Source organism: Branchiostoma lanceolatum, chromosome 12, assembly GCF_035083965.1.
Source record: "Branchiostoma lanceolatum isolate klBraLanc5 chromosome 12, klBraLanc5.hap2, whole genome shotgun sequence".
NCBI lineage: Eukaryota > Metazoa > Chordata > Leptocardii > Amphioxiformes > Branchiostomatidae > Branchiostoma > Branchiostoma lanceolatum.
In genome coordinates this window covers 18,521,943-18,543,279 of record NC_089733.1, presented here as the reverse complement: position 1 = coordinate 18,543,279, position 21,337 = coordinate 18,521,943, and the positions used below count along the sequence as shown (strand labels likewise).

The 21,337-nt window shown below is 45.3% G+C and overlaps 1 protein-coding gene across 1 annotated transcript; it reads left to right on the top strand.

Moving 5' to 3' along the window:
- Positions 1-422: 422 nt before the first annotated feature.
- Positions 423-20,664, top strand: LOC136445829 (uncharacterized). Its single transcript, XM_066443973.1, has 12 exons — positions 423-482; positions 1,469-1,650; positions 3,492-3,634; positions 15,832-16,108; positions 16,510-16,643; positions 17,044-17,146; positions 17,571-17,740; positions 18,278-18,401; positions 18,659-18,810; positions 19,139-19,216; positions 19,681-19,866; positions 20,375-20,664. The coding sequence occupies exons 1-12, from the start codon at positions 423-425 to the stop codon at positions 20,530-20,532; spliced, it is 1,767 nt and encodes a 588-aa protein (XP_066300070.1). The 3' UTR covers positions 20,533-20,664.
- The last annotated feature ends 673 nt before the right edge of the window (positions 20,665-21,337 follow it).

Sequence of the window (21,337 nt, the reverse complement as noted above, 5' to 3'; positions counted from 1 at the left end):
CTCACCTCATCTATCTCTTAGTAACTGGAACTAACGAAGACCTGACAACCAGTTTTATATACTAGTGCCCTTTTCCGTTTTCTGTTTTTCTTAATGTTTCACCTAGTACCTAGTGCCATCCCTGTCCATTCTCTGATATTATCCTCCCATCTTTTCCGTTTCCTAGCCCTCTTTCTTTCTTCGTGGACGGTTCCTTGCACGATAGTTTCGTGATTAAAATCTCATGTTGTCTGAATCATCATCATCTGATTTTACAGTTATGTCTATCGGTGGAGCAGCATCTATATAAATTAGCAGAATGACAATATATTCACACCATAGCACTACTGCAGAATCTCAATGTGGCAATCTGGTCTTGTGGTAAGGGCTGTTGACTTGGGTTCTGGATCCGAAATCCCAAGCAGGCCCTACCCCTGCACCAAATGGCCTCGGATCCAGACGTATCCGGACAGGAGAACTCGGAGATCCGGAACCTCAGTTCCGTAAGAATCCGGACGGATACGGGGGCCGTATTGTACTAAAACAACTCAAATTTAATTGCGAATGGCATACCACATCAGTGTACCACTTGCATCTGTAGTTTAATGTAGGTAAATTTGAGTTGTTTTAGTACAATACGACCCCCGTAACCGTCTGGATTCTTACGGATCTGAGGTTCCGGATCTCCGAGTTCTCTTGTCCGGATACGTCAGGATCCGAGGCCATTTCGCCCAGTGTACTGTCGTGCGCTTGGGGATACACTGTAAAGCTCCTCACTGGACTGAAAATATGAGTGCACAGCTTAGGTTAGGGACGTAACTTTGGATGGGACATAGAGCTGTTTGAGGAGAGGCACACCTCGAGCACGTTAAAGAACCCACCACACTTATCAATGTTCATCCCAGTGTGAGTAAATAAAACCTTACAGTCTGGTATTACGCAGCATGCAGATAGATATGTCAGTCGGTCTGAGAGGGTTTGAATGAATGACCGATCACATAGGTTATGCGGCCTTACGAACACGTTACGTCCGTAGTTGGTCAAAAGTGCCAGGAAGTTTATACCGCCCCCCGTCTCGGGTACGTTTGCCTTCACCTTTCTGTTCCAGGTATTGACAAGCAAGTGAGCTGGACGTCCCTTCCTTTGTTCGTTAGAGGCGTTTACGGTCAGGTGTGTTTTGCTGTGCCTGTATGTTCCAGATAATGACGCCTAGGTGGTCCCTTCTGAGAGCGGTGCGCAAAAAGCCTGAGCGTGATTCTCTCTAGCTCCCAGCCAGGTGATCCTGACGCACCCAGGTGCTATTAACAGCGTTAACCTGTATATTTCAGATGTTGACGGACAGGTAGCACTAGACGTCCCTTCCCTTGTGCGAGCGGTGCGCGGCGTTCTCCAGCGCCCAGCCAGGTGTTCTTACCTGACGCCCAGGTGTATTTACCCTTTAACCAGGTGTGCTTACCTGTACCTTACCGTTCCAGGTGTTGCCGCCCAGGTAGGACTAGACGTCCCGTCCCTGGTGCGAGCAGTCCGCGGGGAACCCGTTGAGTTGAGCGCGGCCTTCTCCAGCTCCCAGCCCGTCATCTCCATCATCTGGAGTAAGATCGAGGGCGGAGTCGGCGGGAAGAAGGAGACCATCTTCATGTTCACCCCGCAGTCGCAGTACTCCTACGCAAGGTATGAACGGTTTGTCCCCTTGATTCTTAGTTCTAACGATAGGTAGCATTTACCAAAGGGTAGCATTAACGATTTGTCCCCTTGATTGTCAGCCGTACCCTTGCGGTAGAATTAATGTTTTCCCCCTAGATTTTCGGCTGTGCCCATACAGTTGGGCTAATGGTTTGTCCCCATCTTCATGTTCACCCCGCAGTCGCAGTACTCCTACGCAAGGTATGAATGGTTTGTCCCCTTGATTCTTAGTCCCAACCATAGGTAGTATTAATGATTTGTCCCCTTCATGTTCACCCCGCAGTCTCAGTACTCCAACGCAAGGTATGAATGGTTTGTCCCCTTGATTTTAAACAGTACTCCTATGATATGATCAATGGTTTGTCCCCAAAATTCTCCACTGTACACCTACGACATGATTTATCGTTTGTCCCCATCTTTATATACACCCCGCAGTCACAGCACTCCAACGCCAGGTATTAACAGTTTGTCACTTTAATTTCAAACCGTAGTGCTATGGTATGATCAATGGTTTGTCCCCATCTTTATTGACACACCTCAATTACAGTTCTCCTATGCGAGGTATTATCGTTTTTCCCTTTAATTCTCAGTCGCACCCCTGCTGTAGAATGAATGCAGCTTTCCTTTGATCTTGGCTGTATGGTAATTATGCCTATGTACTCAAAGCATACCGGTGCAATGGCCAAGTGGGTAGAGTGTTCGCCTTGCATACGGTAGGTCGTGAGTTCAAACCCCGGCCGGGTCATACCAAAGACTTTAAAAATGGTACATACTGCTTTCTCTGCTTAGCACTCAGCATTTAGGAAAGAGTATGCCAGTTAAACACACACCACTACCAGTGGACTAGCCCTCTGCTGTAGTGACTTGCACAAATGTGTGGCCCAAGGACTATAGAAATGGAGATGGGCGACACCCCTATGCGTCTTTTTAAGACGTCCGGGTCACTTTAACTTTAACTTAACTCACAGCAGTCACTGTACTGCTAAGCCAGGTATGATCGGTCTTCCCCTTTCTTTTGAACAGTACCCGTACGATATGATCAATGGTTTTTCCTACTTGTACCACGCACTGTCCTTGGTGCTGAACTAACAGCTATTCATCATCATCGGTCGGGTGACCAGGGGAAGTTGGGAAAACAAGAGCCGGAAGGGCTGTACACTGTGTTACACTTAGATTGCACACTGAGACGGAGACTCGGGCTTGTGATGTCCTTAGTACTGAAGTAATAGCTATTAGGGAACCTAGTTATCCATGCCATTCATACTAGGTATAGTACGTTGCCAGTAAACTGACCCGGAAAAACGAGGGAATGTGCACAGTGCAATATCCAGTCAGTTTATGTTTATATAAAGCTATACTATCAGGAATATGAACCGCATGACATGATCAACACTAGAAGATCAAGCGACGATAAAGATCATGTACACAGAAGCCAACGACAAGGGGCAGTACACACAGATTCTTTACTAAGGCTGCCCTTGGTGCTGAACTAACTTTTATTGCTACACTACGCCAGTTATAAGAACCGAGTAACGATGGAAGGCCAGGTGGCGCTGAAGATCAGCTACACAGAACCCGAGGATGCGGGTCTGTACACCGTCGCGGTGGTACCCTTGGTGCTGAATTAACAGTTATTGTTTTTATTTCACACCCATTACAAGTACCGAGTGTAAGAGGACCAGGCTTCGCTTAAGATCAGGTATACGGAAAAGAACTAGGACTATATACACAGATTCTATACTTAATCCGAAGACGAGGGCTCGTACACTGTGGCTAGTGCTGCCCTTGGTCCTGAATTAACAGTAATTTGTCCGTGCCTTTCACACCAGGTATAAGAACAGAGTGACGATGGAAGGCCAGGCTACGTTAAAGATCAGCTACACGGAACCGGAGGACGAGGGGCTGTACACCGTCGCGGTGGTGCTGGACGTGGCCGGGCAGGAGGAGAAGTTCGTCCGCCTGGAGATTCTGGGTCAGTGGTGTTCTTCTGATGTAATGTTAGATATGTGCAGTAAAACATTGCTCTACAATGGAATCGCAGGGTGGTTTACTGTTGTGGTCTCCTTCTGATATAATGTAAAAACATTGCACTACGCTAGAATTTCGTAGTTGTTTATTCTTCTTTTCTGGCAGTGGTGATAATTCTAAAATGATGATTAAACAAAAGCAAATGTCATATACCCCGTTTATCCTGGGTTAGGAATTGATTCTCATAAATTAAAAAACGCCACTTAATGTATACGTAGCACCAGGCCTTTGCAAGTACAAACTGCGTATAGAACTTTCCCTGTTTATATCTAATAAGTTAACTAGCATACAGCGCAGCACAACAGCATTGCACACAGAGTTACGCGAGAGGTTGAACTCTCAACCTTCGGTTTCTTTTACAGAAATTTGAACTCAAATCCCCTGTCACCTTCTATATGTAACCGCATTTCTATGTAATGCGCCCTTCTACGTTGTACCCAATGCCCATGACACAGCTAAGCCAGCAACCCTCCATTTAGTAGATGCTTGGATGAACATTTCGATACACCTTCCGTAAAGCGATGTTGTCAAAATTTATGTCCGTGTCGGGATTACCCTGTTCCGGTGTGAAGGGTTACAGAGAGAACGGTTCATCTTATCTAATCTTCTTCAACCGTACCTCTTCTCTCTACCCCTCTTATATACTGTATCCGTTGCTATTTACAGCTACAAAAGTTCAAAGTAGCGAATGCCTTGATACATACTTGGATTCACTATCTGCCAAATGTATGTCCATGTCGGGATTGCCCTGTTCCGGTGTCCAGGGTTCCACAGAGAGAGCACTTCATCTTATCTTGATTACCCTGTCGCGGTTTGAAGGGTTCCAGAAAGAGCGTTTCATCTTATCTAACTCATAACGCGTCTCATGGCACGTAATGTCAACGCGACACGTTATTGGCCTGCCCGGGAGATGACACATAACGGCCGTCATATGGGGCAATTGTCGGCCTATCCTACAAGGCTCATAAAGGTGGTATCATAGCCTTTTGAGGCTGTAGGGACACCGGGTTGTTATCCACTGTGTCCAGGGCACGGTATTGGAAGGCCATCCCTCTTTCGACGAGCTGTATTAAATTCATCTCCAAGCAGATGTAAGGGTCTGGTTTATACTCGGCGTTGTCAGCCTATTTGGGCAACATTCAGTAGTTCATGTAGTATTTCTTTTATTGATTAGAAGGAGGCAAAACATCGTAATATTGGAACAATTTCCCATCTCCAAGCAGAGATTGGCAAGGATCCGGCTCATTCTCAGAGTTTTACACCTATTTTTACACCGGGTTAGAAGGAGGCAAACATTGCGGATAGTAACGATCTCCTCCCAACGCCTGTATGGCGTGAGCCACATACACAACTCCAAATAAATCATTAGAAAGTATGGATAAATATTTAAGCTATCCTTGAGGCGGAGAAATCAATGTTTACATAAGCATATCCTCCCACCGGAGGCGTATATTGGTTGGGTTGAGGGGGGGGGGGGTAATTGTTGTTCGACAACAGGCTAAGAAATCAATGCTTACATAAGCATATCCTCCGGATGGGGTATATTCGGGTGGCGGGGGGATACTTGGATACTTCACTTCATTAGCTCCATGTATCATACAAATACGATCTGTAAGTGGCTAAACTTCCTGGATATAAAAACAACATACAGTCAACATACATACTATGTAAAAGCTGTTACAACTATTTACATACTACATTACAATTGACTACCTTAGACTTAGCTAAAGAAGAACCAGGCAAAGTGGAGAGAACTGAAGAAAGACCGATTGCAGCTGCAGGGTGTTCAGACAACTGCAGCAGCAGAACACAGTGGACTACTACTCTCATACCACGTATTGATCTCAGCATGGCGTTCAAAGGACACCACCCGACCAATGTCTGCTACCGCGCCGCGTGCCTGCGAAGCTGGTGTGTTACGCCAAATTGCGGTTCTACCGGCTATATAGATACAGAGACAATAGGCAGGTCTTTTTGTAACATGTTGTTGTGAACAAAAGTCGCTTTCATGAATGCTAAGATAGAAACCTAATATAGCGATCCAGTTCAGTGACCAATCAGTGGTTTACTTCTGCCAAGTGTTGTTGCTTTTTCATAACATGATGACATTGATTTTTAAGTCTTAACACTGACTGCTTAAAATGTAGCCATAGCAGGGAGGCATTGGTGCGTAAACTATAGCAGGCCATGGAGCACGTAGGACGACAAAGATTTATGACAAACTTTTCTGTCACAAAATAGCTGCACCAAACCATGCCATTTTCGTTAACGAGTGTCTCAAAAAAAGATATGGCTCTTGGAAGCAAATTTAGGCACTTTGGCGCACCAAATCCGTGTGTGTTTTTGGCACACCTTTGACAGATTAGCCGAAGAGGCTCGGTGGGCGTCACTCCACCGTCATGATATGCATATGGTGTAAAATGTCTCTTCCATGGGCATGGCCAGTATCGAACCTGGAACCTATGAGTCCTGAGCCCAATGCTTTAACCTTTACGTCATATTGACTGTTCCAAGATTTACCTCAACTTAAAAGGCAGATCAACAAAGAAAGCGTCCATAGCATTTAAAACGTTGCACACTGCTAGTCAGAAACCTGCAACAACCGTTAGATTATAATTGCACCACATGGGAACTTTTAGAGCTAGAAATGATTCAGAACATATAACTACACCGCCTAAAACTAGACTTTCTCACATGTGTGTTTGCACGATAAGAAATGATGAATAACTCTCGGAGTCAGCGCTGATTTACCAGAGGTAACCACCGACATTAACTCCGATTGTTTCAGCTGTTACTGGTATCTAGATGCCGGGCTTTTAGGTTGCGAGTTTTGTTAGGTAATGGGACTTGATATGCTCAAAACACAAGAAAAAAAAAAAAAAAAAGAAGAAACAAAGACACACAATGAAAATCTCACCACTGAAAATGTAGCCTTTTGTGCGAAGCAAACATCAGCGGTCAATGTCAACCACACTAGAAGTCCACAGCGGTACTCACCCTGTGGTTAGAACGAATGTTCATTTCTGCGGCTAGAGCGGTTTGCTGTGCGGGATTAATTAGCTGTAAGTGCTCACAGTACGGAACCACAGCTTCTGTTCATTAACAAACAGGCAAACGTACAGACAAACAGATACACGGTACCAAAAATGTAACTGTCTCGGCATTACATGTGACTCACCCTGTGGTTAGAACTAATGTTCATTTCTGCGGCTAGAGCGGTTTGCTGTGCGGGATTAATTAGCTGTAAGTGCTCACAGTACGGGACCACAGCTGTGTCACGGCCAAGTCTGACACACCCGCATAAATCACAAACAAACAAACAAACAAACAAACAAACAAAAATACTCCACCGAAAACCTGACCATCGGTACATATGGCTTGCCCTGTGGCATGTTATAACGTAAAGGCGGTTTACTGTGCGGGATAAATTAGCTGTAAGTGCTCACAGTACGGGACCACATCTGCGTCACGGCCAAGTCTGACTCGGCCGCATAAATCACGAACAAACAAACAAACAAACAAACAAACAAACAAACAAACAAAACACTCTACCGAAAACCTGACCATCGGTCCATATGGCTTGCCCTGTGGTATGTTATAACGTAAAGGCGGTTTACTGTGCGGGATTAATTAGCCATAAGTGCTCACAGTACGGGACCACAGCTTCTGTTCATCAATAAACAAGCAAACGTACAGACAAACAGATACACGGTACCGAAAATGTAACCGTCAGAGGGCTACATGTGACTCACCCTGCGGTTAGAACTAATGTACATTTCTGTGGTTAGAGCGGTTTACTGTGCGGGATTAATTAGCTGTAAGTGCTCACAGTACGGGACCACAGCTTCTGTTCATTAATAAACAAACAAGCAAACGTACAGACAGACAGATACACGGTACCAAAAATGTAACTGTATAGGCGCCATATGTTAGAACGAATGTACATTTCTGCGGTTAGAGCGCTTTCCTGTGCTGGATTAATTAGCTGTAAGTGCTCACAGTACGGGACCACAGCTGAGTCACGGCCAAGTCTGACATGCCCGCATAAAGCTCACAGAAATCAGACATAAATCTCACATCTCCCCGCGTCTTCATCAGCGGTAGTAGCCATAAATAACCCAGAACAGCCATCATACATGGGGAGGAAATATGCTAGCCTTTGCGTGAAATTCATAACCGTCATTACTTACTAATCCTTCCTCGTTAACTGCAACATTCATATCATTTAATCTTACTCAAGCCCTGAAATAATGGACATATGATTAATTCCATCCTCTGGCATGTTGATTGAAATGGATTAGGTGAGAAAACATAGTGTATCAATCTATATACATCTCTCTCTCTCTCTCTCTCTCTCTCTCACTCTCTCTCTCTCTATCTCTCTCTCTCTCCCTCTCCCTCTCCCTCTCTCTCTCTCTCTCTCTCTCTCTCTCTCTCTCTCTCCTCTCTCTCTCTCTCTCTCTCTCTTTCTCTCTCTCTCCCCCCCCCTCTCTCTCTCTCTCTCTCTCTCTCTCTCTATATATATATATATATATATATATATCCATATATACGAGGGAATTGAAGGCGTGTGGACATGAAGGCGTGTGATATACAAATATATATATTTATCACATACACATGTATATATATATATATATATATTCATGAAAACAGAATAAAACATTACTAAATGATGGAGCAGACTAGATACCTTGGTTCAAATGTTCAATTCTATTTATGTTAATAAAAGTAAAACACAGTATATTACGTATACTCTATAGATGAAAACCGAAGTAATAGAATAAGAAACTAGTACAAGATGGAGCAAATGTCAACTGTGATGATATCAATAAACATACTTTATCATTACCGACATTACGGTTGATTGTTTAACCTTTTCGCACACTGGTAAACTCGTTTTTCAGACACACCATCTGGCGACACTGTAACCGTGGGGCCAGGCTGATTCCATTTTATGGATTACATCCACCCGAGTTATTTTTTCGTTCGTTCCCAAACTGTAATTGGTACATTGCAGTTGCAAAATGAGTAAATTTATCAAATCTATGCTGTGAATTGTAAATGAAATAGCGGAAAACGAATACTAATGTCGTACAATGCCAAACTTACTCCCAAAGTCAAAGAAGAAGATGTGCTGTGTGTTTACCTATTTGTTCAGTCATCCTGACCACTTAAATTTCATAATGAAGGAAATCCTTTTTTTGGCAAAGCATTTTTTTCGTACGTTTACATCAGCTTCGAGGTTCCAGATGATGCCATCCATGTAATTGAATCTACACGGCCTAGATGTAGACACGAAGCCCACCCGGGAAGCAACTTCTCTGTGATAAGACTCTTAACACTTGAGGGATGGGCGAGATATGTGTGACCTTCCACCATCATATATTACAACATACCTCAGTGAACACACATCAAGCAAGATGGCCTAACATTCATGCTATGTTTCTGATCACGGTCCTGAAAGGGATTTCTCTTTTCTAAAAGATTTTAGACGTTTTTTTTTTCCATCTTTAATCTTTAGAATATATGATTACTCATAGGTCTTCTTCGCCCTAGTGGTTTTAGACCCTCTCCCATGTCCTCATCACCCCGTCTCCTGTCATCCTGACATCGGTTTCCGATGGATTCCGTCCGTCCGTTCCGCACGGGGGACCCAGACGCAAACGCGTGTGACAGCTCGGCCGCAAGGAATCCCTCTTTCGGAGAAGCTTCGTTCGCTTCATTGACTTTATTTCGATCCGTAAGGCCATGTTGATTCGATTGTATGGATGACGTCCACACATGCCATCAATTTTCATCCGTTTCTTGAAAATAAAAAAAAAAGCTGCAACATGAGCAAATACAACGTATTTTTTACTCATCACGCTCGCATAAGTTTTTGGGTTCCCAGAGGATGTCTTCCACATAATCGAATTTAACTGGCCTTATCGGCCCAGAAAGTAAAGCTATACTTCTTTATCGGCTTTTAACATAGATAGCCATGATAAAACATTTAATCATATTAAAGTTTCGATTATTACAGTCATATATAGACTGTTTCACGTGGCTCCAACCGAATAGCTGGGGGGTTTATCGAATATTTGATGGCATTTCCATTCTGCATTTATCTAATATGACTCGGTATTTAATGCATTTTTCGTAACTTACGTTTCACGATCATCATAGATTTTATGCCTGAATGACTTTAACTATTTAGTGGCATATTGTATCAAAGTGAATATGTAAAAAGAATATTAGAAATAGCACATGTCAAATACCAAGTATATCTACTTAAGAACTAGAGTTATGTTGTTCACACACACACACACACACACACACACACACACACACACACACACACACACACACACACACTCACACACGAAAACATAACCTTCTAAGCGAATGTAACCATACAAGCAAGTCGTACCCACTGCATGCCCGTGAGGAAAACATCAGCCCATATTTCACAGCTGCCAGACTGCTTTTTAAGACTGTGTTTTCTCACACAGACTGACACACAGGCACATGCAGCCGAAACCATAACCTTCATACCCAAAGTATCCCCCGGAAGAAAACATAAACCCATATTTCAGAGCTGACAGGTGCGCGACTGATATAAATGGCGGCGCAGTCAGCTGGATAACACACATACAGACACACAGACTGACACACAGGCACATGCAGCCGAAACCAAGACCTTCCTCATACCAAATGTACGCTCCTCGCAATTCCGCCCCTGGCTGCGAACAGAGAGTATTCGGCCTACCAAATAATGATAACAATAATAATAATACCCAAAATATCCGATGGCCCCGGAAGAAAACATCAGCCCATATGTCACAGGTGCCAGGTGTGTGACTGATATAAATGACGATCTAGTCAGCTGCATATCGACTGCAGCTCCGCAGCAGACAGTAGTACGTGACCGTGAAGTCCGACTCCAGTAAACTTCATCACGGAAGTGGTTTTGTGGGCAGCGGCCTAAATCAGCTGATTAGACTTAGGCCAGTGTATGTGGGTCACTGCGCGGGTCAGTTTGTGGGTCAGTATATGGGTTATTTTGTTGATCGTGAAGTGTCACTCATGAAGTCTGACTCCAGTAAACTTCATCACGGAAGTGTTTTTGTGGGCAGGCTGGCCCGACAGTGGCCTAACCCAGCTGATCAAACAGTTAAACTTCCACCAGTGTATGGGGGTCACTACATGTGGGTCACCGGTGGGTTTGCTGTGATGGTCTGTGTGTGGGTCACTGTAAGGCACAGTAGGTCACTAGGTGTATCACTATGTGGGTCAATGCGAGGGACAGTATATGGGTCGCTATGTGGTGCAGTGTGTGGTTCAGTATGTGGGTCAGTATGTGGGTCAATATGTGGGTCACCAGGTGGGTCGTAGAAAACGTGTAATGTGCAACATAGTAGCAATTATCCAACTTAAGTCTATTCTCTATGCCACTCCGTTCCGATCTCCCGAACGGAAGGCTTTAGAATATAACACTGATACTGAACCAGCTTTAGGCCTGTTTTTATTTTGTAACCACTGCTTCCATGTCAAGTCTATGTCATTCAAATATGTGCAGGGTGTTCGCACCCCAATCTTCTGTAAATAAACTGGTATTGAGAAAAATGATAACGTCACCCCTCCGTGTCCTTTTCATCGTCAATATACTCCCCTCATACGGTTCATAATAGAATATAAAACCCTTCTCCCTTCTTCTCGCCGGTTGAGCAGGCTAAATCGAAGACACAATTTCACCTGATGCCTGCATGCAGGCCTGATGCATGGATAAATGTACATTTGTCTCCGTTTTTTCAAGGTTGACATTTGAATACAGAATTGAGAATTGATATAGTATAAAAACATCCTCCCGTTTTTTTCGCCGGCTGAGCAAAATAAATCGAACACACAATTTCACGGGATACCTGCATAGAGGCCTTAATTCCAGAAATGATGCATGTATATATATGTACATTTGTCTCCGTTTTTAGTTGTAAATATAAGACAACAATTTGTATATGTCTGCATGGTTGATATTTGAATGCAGAATTGAGAATTGATATAGTATAAAAACATCCTCCCGTCTTTTCGCCGGTTGAGCAGGATAAATCGAAGACACAATTTCACGGGATGGCCGCATAGAGGCCTTAATTCCAGAAATGATTCATGTATATATGTACATTTGTCTCCGTTTTGAGTTGTAAACATAAGACAACAATTTGTATGTCTGGAAGGTTGATATTTGAATGCAGAATTGAAAATTGATACTGTATAAAAACATACTCCCGTCTTTTCGCCGGTTGAGCAAAATAAATCGAAGACACAATTTCACGGGATGCCCGCGGGAGGAATAGCCGGCGGGAAGTTACCGGTGTTTAACGAGTTCCTCCCGAGAAACCATCATCCGGAGCTGAGAGAAAATCAATTTTCAGCAGGAAATGCCCTCCTCCGCTGAGCGCATCTCCCGCGGTTAAGGAAACAGTCGGTTGTTTGATTACTACGCATGCAGTGAGCTACGCGCGGTGTTGCAGTACTGTGCTTTTCTGTGTTCAGTTAGGTAACTGTTTCTTTATACATAATGATAAGTTAATGTCTTTTATCATTATTATGTAAGCAGACGGAGGTATAGCACCTATATCTTGCCATAACAGTGGCATGTAAGAGGATTCGAACCCACGACCTCTGAGTATCTGGGCCAAAACAACCAACCGTTATGCCAACACGATGCCACGTTGTTGAAAATATAGCCTACATCTTGCCATAACAGTTGCTCAATTATGCGTTAACCACTGACTGGAGCGCCGTTAGGGGCGACTGTACAATAAAAGCAGTCTCATTATCTTTTACCTCCCCAACCGTAGTCAGGTACCCATTTGTATATTGAGTGGAGTGGAGAAAGTAAATGTTTAGTGCCTTTCCTACGGGCGCAACATCGGTGGCATGTCAGAGGATTCAAACTCAGGACCTCTGGCTCCTGGGCCGAACACGCCACCCGAATACCCAAGCTGTTATGCCAACACAATGCCACGTTATTTAAATGTTGTATTAAAGAAAATATAGCCTATATCTTGCCATAACAGTCGCTCAATTATGCGTTAACCACCGACTGAAGCGCCTTTAGGGGCGACTGTAAAAAAGCTACAGGCATTCATATATTAGCCTTTTACCTCCCCAACCGTAGTCAGGTACCCATTTGTACACCTGGAGTAGAGAAAGTAAATGTTTATTAGTGCCTTTCCTACGGGCGCAACATCGGTGGCATGTCAGAGGATTCTAACTCAGGACCTCTGGGTCCTGGTCCGAACACCTTAGCCGAATACCCAAGCTGTTATGCTAACACAATGCCACGTTGTTTGAATGTTGTAATAAAATGAAAATCAGCCTATATCTTGCCATAACAGACGCTCAATTAAGCGTTAACCACCGACTGGAGCACCTGGAGGACTGTTAAAGATGAATTTTAAAGGCAGTCCCATTGCCTTTTACCTCCCCAACCGTAGTCAGGTACCCATTTGTACGTTGCTTGAATGTTGTAATAAAAAGAAAACTAGCCTATATCTTGCCATAACAGTCGCTCAATTATGCGTTAACCACTGACTGGAGCGCCTTTAGGGGCGACTGTGCCCGCCGTAAATCGTGCGGGACGCCGCGATATCCGACTCTTCACATGGATTCAATTACTTACATCGGCACAAACGCGGGGGCGATGAAATATCCGCCGCGATTCTCGACCATCTGTGCCTCCGCCTCTCCGGTGTCAAGCCAAATTTGTGCCCCTGCCAAATATTTGCCCTAACAATGCTTGGGGGGTTCCACGTAGCGTGTGGTGATTTTTTAGCAGAGGTCCGGGTGGAATTTAGGAGGAGAGGTCAAGCTTTGAGGGCTAAACCTTACCCTATCTCCACCCTACTCCTCACTTTAACCTCTAGCCGTAGCTCTTAACCTAGCCCTAACCCTAACTCCACGCACGTACACTACTCCGTGGAGCAAACAATTGGCAGAGCAGAACTTTGGCATGACACCGGGATCGATGTTTGGAGGGATTCACACAAAAAGATCAATCGGAGCCGCAGTAAAACCGGACATTGGCTGTCGGCAGATCCGCGAGACAGACACTAAAACCAGCGGGGTGGAAACACCGAGATGAAGTCTGGTAAGGCTCGTTTTACAGGAGGGTTGCTGTGTTATCTGGAGGGCAACGTCCTTGTTGGATCGTGGGGCGTAACGGCAGGGTGTTCGGCCCAGAACCCAGCGGTCCCAGGTTCAAATCCCCTGACGCCACCGATCTTGTGCCCTTGGGAAAAAAGACACTTTACACGGCTTCCCTCACTCCACCCAAGTGTAAAAACGGGTATATAATGTGTGGGTCACAACATCAGCAATAGCTGCCTGTGTCTCACGTGTATTGCACTGTTGCAATTCTGATAACATAATTGAAATGAAGACGTCCTAGTTATGGCCATGGTGTCATAGCGTGTACACCATGAGTTGGGGTAAACTTCGAAACCGGAAAATGTTAAATTGTTCTCCAACTCAAGAAATTAAACTCACTGCAGTTTTCGATTGAATCACTGAGTCTACTTCAGGTCTCAGACCAAATCGCTCAACACACGTGACTTTACACAAGCGTGACGTCAGCAACGGGTCAAAGGTTGTTATAAGTCAATATCGTCCCCCGTCCCGGTTTAAATTCCATGCTAACGTTTAAAACTGGATCAAACAACGGACAGTTGTTATGATTGGATCTCAATTACCGTCAGAGAAAGTCAGTTGATGACATTATGGAGTCGCAAGGCTCCAGTGGAAGTCGTAGACAGACCAGACACATTATGTCTGAAATCAAGTGGGTTCTAACTACCACATAAAAATGTTCCTCGCTTTAAAGCATAAGCTGACAAATGATCCAGACTACTAGCTGGTTTGCAAGGATAAACGGAGCGCACTATTGACTGATAATCAAAACGTATGAAGATTTATGTTGGTCTCAATCTAAATTATAGATAGCTATTCTCCCTCCTAAGCGCACGCATGATTCTTTATAACTATAAAACCCCTATATATTAGCTCAGAATCATCTGTCCCTATGGAAACTAAAACCTGAAAACCAGTCATCTTAATATGCATACAGCAAAAACCGTTTGGATCAGGATGTTCCCATTTCTCCTTACTTAGAGGTGTTGGCCATCAAGCGGGCCTAACTACTAGTGCATGCTTATGGTCGAGAAAACCAGCCATCATGTCACGGCAAAAAATTGGATTTACTTTTGGTACCGCATCTGTAAGCAGCGACACCTATAGCTGCAGTATAATGCCGACCAATCAGAATTGTCTTGAGGAAGGTGACAGAAGGTCACCAGAACGTCGGTTGAATAAACATTTTAGTTGACTATGTACAAATGCTCTTTTTATTAAGTGACTTACCAACCTGATAAAACTATTCACGGAAGGCAGAGAAAAAAATCTATCAAACCCCCCTTGGAGGAGCCTGGTTCGGAGGCTGAACCGCCTCCCCGCTCCCTCCCTCCCCCGCAGTGATCGACGCTCCCTGCGGCTGATTAGATTGCACGACCCTGTCGGCAATCATCGCTAATTCCCGGCAGCCTCCGTCAATCATCGCTAATTCCCGTTCGTCTCCGGGGAAATCAGACGATGGTGCATGACGACACTTTTAACCGCTGTTCCGGTTCTTGATAAGCCGTTTAACGGACTCTGACCCGCTTTATCGGCCTGAATGAAGTTTCTGTATCTGTAATTCTGTACTGTTCAACTGGCTTTACCATCCTTTGGCGTGCTACAGTAATACACCATTGTCAGAGGCAAGCGGCAGAAGCTGGCTATATATTCTTTTTTACACCAAAATACTTTTTACACCTTCTCTAAAGGAGTCGCTCACCTCTGTCCCATTTTGGCAGGCTGAATAAAGTTCCTTTGTCTGTACTATACACTGGTTCACGGTTTGATCTACGCGTGAACGGGGTCAAAGGTGAAGGCCCTTGATTTCTTGTTTATTTTATTGTTGTTTTTATCATAGGGCCGCAGAGAGTGGTAGTAGGACCAGAGGATCCGTATGTACTGCCGTTCAACACGGCCGTGACCCTAAAATGTTTGTTAACGTTTATTGTTTATTTATTTATTTGTTGTTGTTGTTGTTGTTCACCACAGAGCCACCCAGAGTAGTAGTAGGACCGGAGGACCCTTACGTAGTGCAGTTCAACACGACTGTGACCCTGACATGTTCGTTTATTTCATTGTTGTTTATCACAGAGCCACCCAGAGTCGTGGTAGGACCGGAGGATCCGTACGTCGTGCAGTTCAACACCACCGTGACCTTGACCTGCTCCGTGTCCGGCGCCAAACCCAACATTACGTCACTCCACTGGCGGAAGAACGGCATGTCCGTCAACACTCTCACGGCAAGCACCGCGCCGGGATACCGGAAGTAAGCTGCATGATGATGATAATTAGGATTATGATAAGATGATAAGGAAATGCAAACGATGATGCCCGTGATAATGAAGTTGTTGATTATGATGATAACAATGGGAAGTAATGACAATGAGGGGCAGAATGATGAAAGTGATGATGATGATGATGATGATGATGATGATGATGATGATGATGATGATGATGATGATGATGATGATGATGATGATGACGACGACGACGACGACGACGACGATGATGATGATAATGATGATGATGATGATGATGATGATGATATTGATGATGACGAGGGGAAAACTTTTTTTCGTGAAGTTGCGTCTTTGAAAATGAAATGGATTAATTGATCTGTTGAGTATTTGACTCAAAAGCGATATCACATTTATCACACTATTTCAGATACCTGGGCGGAAATGGCGCGGACCCTAACCTGCGCCTGCGCAATGCTGGGAAGGATGACGCAGGCATGTATACGTGCGTGGCCGATCACGAGGCTAGGCAGGGCAGGGCCAGTCTCAAGTTAGAGGTGCTCTGTGAGTAGATATCTGTTTGTTTGATTGTTTGGGGAGGCAGGGTAGAACCAGTCTCACGTTAAAGGTGCTCTGTGAGTAGATATTTCTTTGTCAGGGCAGCACAGGGCCAGTCTCAAGTTAGAGGCTCTCTGTGAGTAGACATTTATTGTTTGTTCGTTTTGTTGAGAAATGGGGTGCTAGTATCAGAGTAAAGGTACTTTGTAAGTCGACATGTGTTCCTCAGTTTGTTGTGGAATTGCAGGGAGTTTATTGGAGTCCATAAGATAGAATGTGAGGCTAAAGTTACAGGTGCTTGACCGTAGATTTTTTGTTGACTGTTTTGTTGATAGCGAGGATGAGTGTCAAACTGTCTAAATCTAGAAAGGAGCATTTTGCTAAGTCTTAAATCCTCCCCGCTCAGATCCGCCCACTATAATCCACATCTCGGGGTCGCTCACCATGGCGTCAGGCGACTCCGTCAAGCTGTACTGTCGGGCGGACGGCTACCCCAAACCGGTCATCAGGTACTGTTGAACTCTAACCTTTAAACTTAAATCAGGTACTGCTGCGCTTCAACCTTTAACCTCAAACCGGTCATCAGATACATGAACTTTCACCTTTAACCTTAAACCGGTCATCACGTGCTACTGCACTTTCGACATCGGGACAAGAATGTTCTTGTAATAAGTCCGTTCACAATCGAATTGCGCGTTTCGAGATGCACTTTTTAGATCAAAATTGAAGGTCATGAGATATAGTCGAAATACGTATGGACATGTATTTCTAAGTGAGGAGCCTGATATAAACACCGTTTATCTTTCTGCGCAAGTGCAGTTTGAACCATGAACCAGCTTATTCACAAAACGAAATATATTTTGATATTTGAAACAGCGAAATGAACGCTGCTTGAAAGAAAAACAAAACAAACTTGCCTCTGAACTTTCCCAGGTGGTTGAAGGAGGGTCTCCTGCTGCCGACTGACCTTCAGACGTCCACGGGAGAGGTCAGCATGATGACCTTGTCCAACCTCAACATCAACGACAGCGGCCAGTACGCATGCTCCGCCAGCAATGACGTCGGCAGCGCGGACGCCAAAACGCTGAGGCTGACTGTGCAAGGTGAGGGTTAATGTGTTCCGTTACGTCACTAGTGTGAGAGGTCTGTTCCGCGAAGTCATAGCGACAGGTCAGTTCCGTTGCCGTCAGAGAATGTTTGTACACTCCATTGAATACAAAAAACCCAAAGCGCAAAAAGTAGTCCGAACCTACTAATACGTGCGATTTGAGATTATGAAAACCTTTTCGGCGATTCTTCCGACGGAAATCACGGTCTCTGCCAGTAAAATTTTGCCAATAGAGATCCCGATAGTGATCTCTGAGGTCAGAGACACCGATCGCGATCTCCGAGTGTCGGTAAAATCGTCGATCCTGCCAGATTGCAACCTCGCCCCTAACATATACACCTGCAGGCATGGTGGCCCAGCCTGTAATACTGACACTTGCCCTGTAATACTGACCTTTGCCCTGTGACACTGCCATTTGCCCTATAATAATGACCTTTGCCCTGTGACACTGGCATTTGCCCTGTAATAACGACCTTTGCCCGGTGACACTGACCTCTGTCCTGTAATACTGACCTTTGCCCCTCACCGGCAGACATGGTGGCCCGGCAGAGCTCCGGGAAGAAGGGCAGCTCCACGCGGACCGCCATCATCGCCGGGGCCGTCGCGGGGGGTCTGTGGCTGCTGCTGTGCCTCGTGCTGCTCATCATCTGGGCCAGGTGAAGATGCTGACATTCTCAATTGAAGATGTTTATATTGTTCAATGAATGGTAACTTGTAAATTATGTAAGAAATCTTTCGTTCACTTTGATCTATTGTTAACTTCCTTCCTTCCTTCCTTCCTTCCTTCCTTCCTTCCTTCCTTCCTTCCTTCCTTCCTTCCTTCCTTCCTTCCTTCCTTCCTTCCTTCCTTCCTTCCTTCCTTCCTTCCTTCCTTCCTTCCTTCCTTTATCCACCCGTCCATCCATTCCTCCAGGCGGCGTCGGGAGCGTCTGAAGAAGCGCGCCAGGAACCCGCCGTACTACTCCGTCGGCATGAAGGAGTTCGACTACTACCCCAGGGGGAGGCAGTCCATAGACAAGGACAGCGGGGCCGTGCGGTACCTCACGGACTCACACAGCGACATGGGTAAGTACGGTACAGGGGGAGGCAGTCCATAGACAAGGACAGCGGGGCCGTGCGGTACCTCACGGACTCACACAGCGACATGGGTAATGATGAGACGTTAGATTTTTCCTACATCGCGTATGTATTAGTATGTCGTAGTATGTCATATCTATCAAGTCTACTTAGAACTTGGTCAGCCAGAAAGGCCTACAGTGAATAGTTTAGGGCTATTGTATGAAAGTGTGGGTACATGTGACGTCATGTGTGGAGATATGGTTGTGGGCGGGTACATGTGACGTCATGTGTGGAGATAGGGTTGTGTGTGACGTCATGTCTTGTTTCCCGGCAGGCCTCGGTGCGACGGTGCCGCTAGCTGTGGAGTACAACAACAAACGGGACAACAGGAAATCCGGGGACGGAGATTCAGGTGAGGCGGGATCAAATAAGAAATATCGATTCCCCATTGCTCATTGATGATTTGTTATCGATTATTGTGCCGTGGGAAATGTTCGCGAAGGTCCTACAAAGGTTGCAGATTGATCAATGATTAACTATTAGTTATTGATTATCGGTTATCGATACCCAGTGGCGCGGCGTAGGTTTGCGAAGGTTTTGTACATGTACACGTGCCGACAGACGTTACAGATATTTCCATGCTTGCATTGATGGCTATCAATTATTGATAATTCATTATTGGTTATTCGTCGTGACGTACCCACGGATGTTACAGATATTCTATTGATTGAGTGATAATCTATTGTTGATTGATTATTATTGATCATCAGTGACGTGGCGGAGGTTTGCGAAGGTGCTGTACACATACGTGCCCATGTACGTTAGAGATATTCTATTGATTGATTGATTGATAATCTGTTATTGATTGGTTATCAGTGACGTGGCGCAGGTTCGCGAAGGTCCTCTACACGTACGTGCCCACGGATGAGGACGAGTTGCGGCTGCAGTCCGGTGACGTAGTGGAGGTCCTGAAGGGGGAGGGGGGCGGCTGGTGGTACGGCAAACTCAACGGCAAGGCGGGGCTGTTTCCCTCCAACTACGTAGAAATCATCAACCTGAACGGTAGGCTTATGTATTTAAAGTTTACAAGTTTCATTCACGTTCGGCACGGGTGTTCCAGACTGGGCTATATATTGGGTTATCACATGGGATCCTACTTGTGTCACACGAGCTTCCATCGGATCGATAATTCGAACGCACTTCGAGTGCACCTATTTTACCTGTATCTACATGGAAATCATCTACCTTAACGGCAGGCAATTAATATATCTTAATCTTACAGGTCACAGTTTCTATACTCACCAATTGGGGGGGGGGGATATTACCTGAAGATGGCCGGAGTCACTGTCGAAATTGATTCTGAATCCGGTGTTGGATTTAAACCATTTTCTAATAAAAAGATACCCTTCTCACTGTTACCAAACTAAATAAAAAAAAATAGATAAGAAATAATAAAGGATGCATCCATCCTGTTGCCAACACCTCTCAGATTCTCAGATTTCATTCTGTGAAGTTTGATCAATAAAAAAGTAAATAAAATGTCTCTTTTCTTTCTCTTTTTCCTCCTCAGAGACGCTGCGGCGAAAGGGGGCGAGTCCGCGGCCCAAGTCGCACCCGCAGCTCGGGGTGGGGTGCAGAGACGTCAGCGACAACCAGAACAACCTGAGCCGGGAGGTGCGCAGGGGCAGCCGGGAGGGCGAGCTGCTCAGGGACGGGCTCAGGACTTAACCCTCGAGACGCTTAGGACGGCCTTAGGACTTAACCCTCGTAGCGCTAAGGACGGCCTGAGGACCTAACCAATGTTACGGACTTAACTCTCATGACGCTTCGGACGGGATTATATATCTTACCTCTCGCGACACTAAGGACGGGCTCAAGACGTAACCCTAGCGACACTAAGGACGGGCTCAAGACGTAACCCTCGCGACGCTAAGGACGGGCTCGGGGCTTAACCCTCGAGACGCTTAGGGCGGCCTTAGGACTTAACTCTCGTAGCGCTAAGGACGGCCTGAGGACCTAACCAATGTTACGGACTTAACTCTCATGACGCTTCGGACGGGATTATAACTTAACTCTCGCGACACTAAGGACGGGCTCAAGACGTAACCCTCGCGACGCTAAGGACGGCCTTAGGACTTAACCCTCACAGCGCTAAGGACGGCATCAGGACTTAATTTTTGCGATACTTAGGACAGGCTTAGGACTTAACCTTCTCAGCGCTAAGGACGGGCTTAGTACGGGCTTAGGACCCAACGCTAAGGATGCACTTAATTCTTACAACGGTACGGACGGGCTCGGGACTTCGCGACACGAAGGGCGGCCTCGGGACTTAACCCTCGTGACGCTAAGGACGGACTAGTCTCTCACATCGCTAAGGACGGGTTTGGGACTTAACCCTTGCAACGCTTAGGACGGACTACTTTTTCACATCGAGGGAGTTGGGCCCGGGACCTAACACTCACAGCTAAGGATGAGCCCAGGACCTAACCTTCTCAATGCTAAGGATGGACTTAAATCTCATGACACTTAGGAC

What these genes read in the sequence shown, in the direction of transcription:
- LOC136445829 (XM_066443973.1), top strand. Translation starts at nt 423, where the DNA reads ATGGCCTCGGATCCAGACGTATCCGGACAGGAGAACTCGGAGATCCGG. An exon ending in AGATCCGGAACCTCAGTTCC is followed by an intron (nt 483 to 1,468) that starts GTAAGAATCCGG and finishes GTTGCCGCCCAG; the next exon opens with GTAGGACTAGACGTCCCGTC. An exon ending in CGTCCGCCTGGAGATTCTGG is followed by an intron (nt 3,635 to 15,831) that starts GTCAGTGGTGTT and finishes TGTTCACCACAG; the next exon opens with AGCCACCCAGAGTAGTAGTA.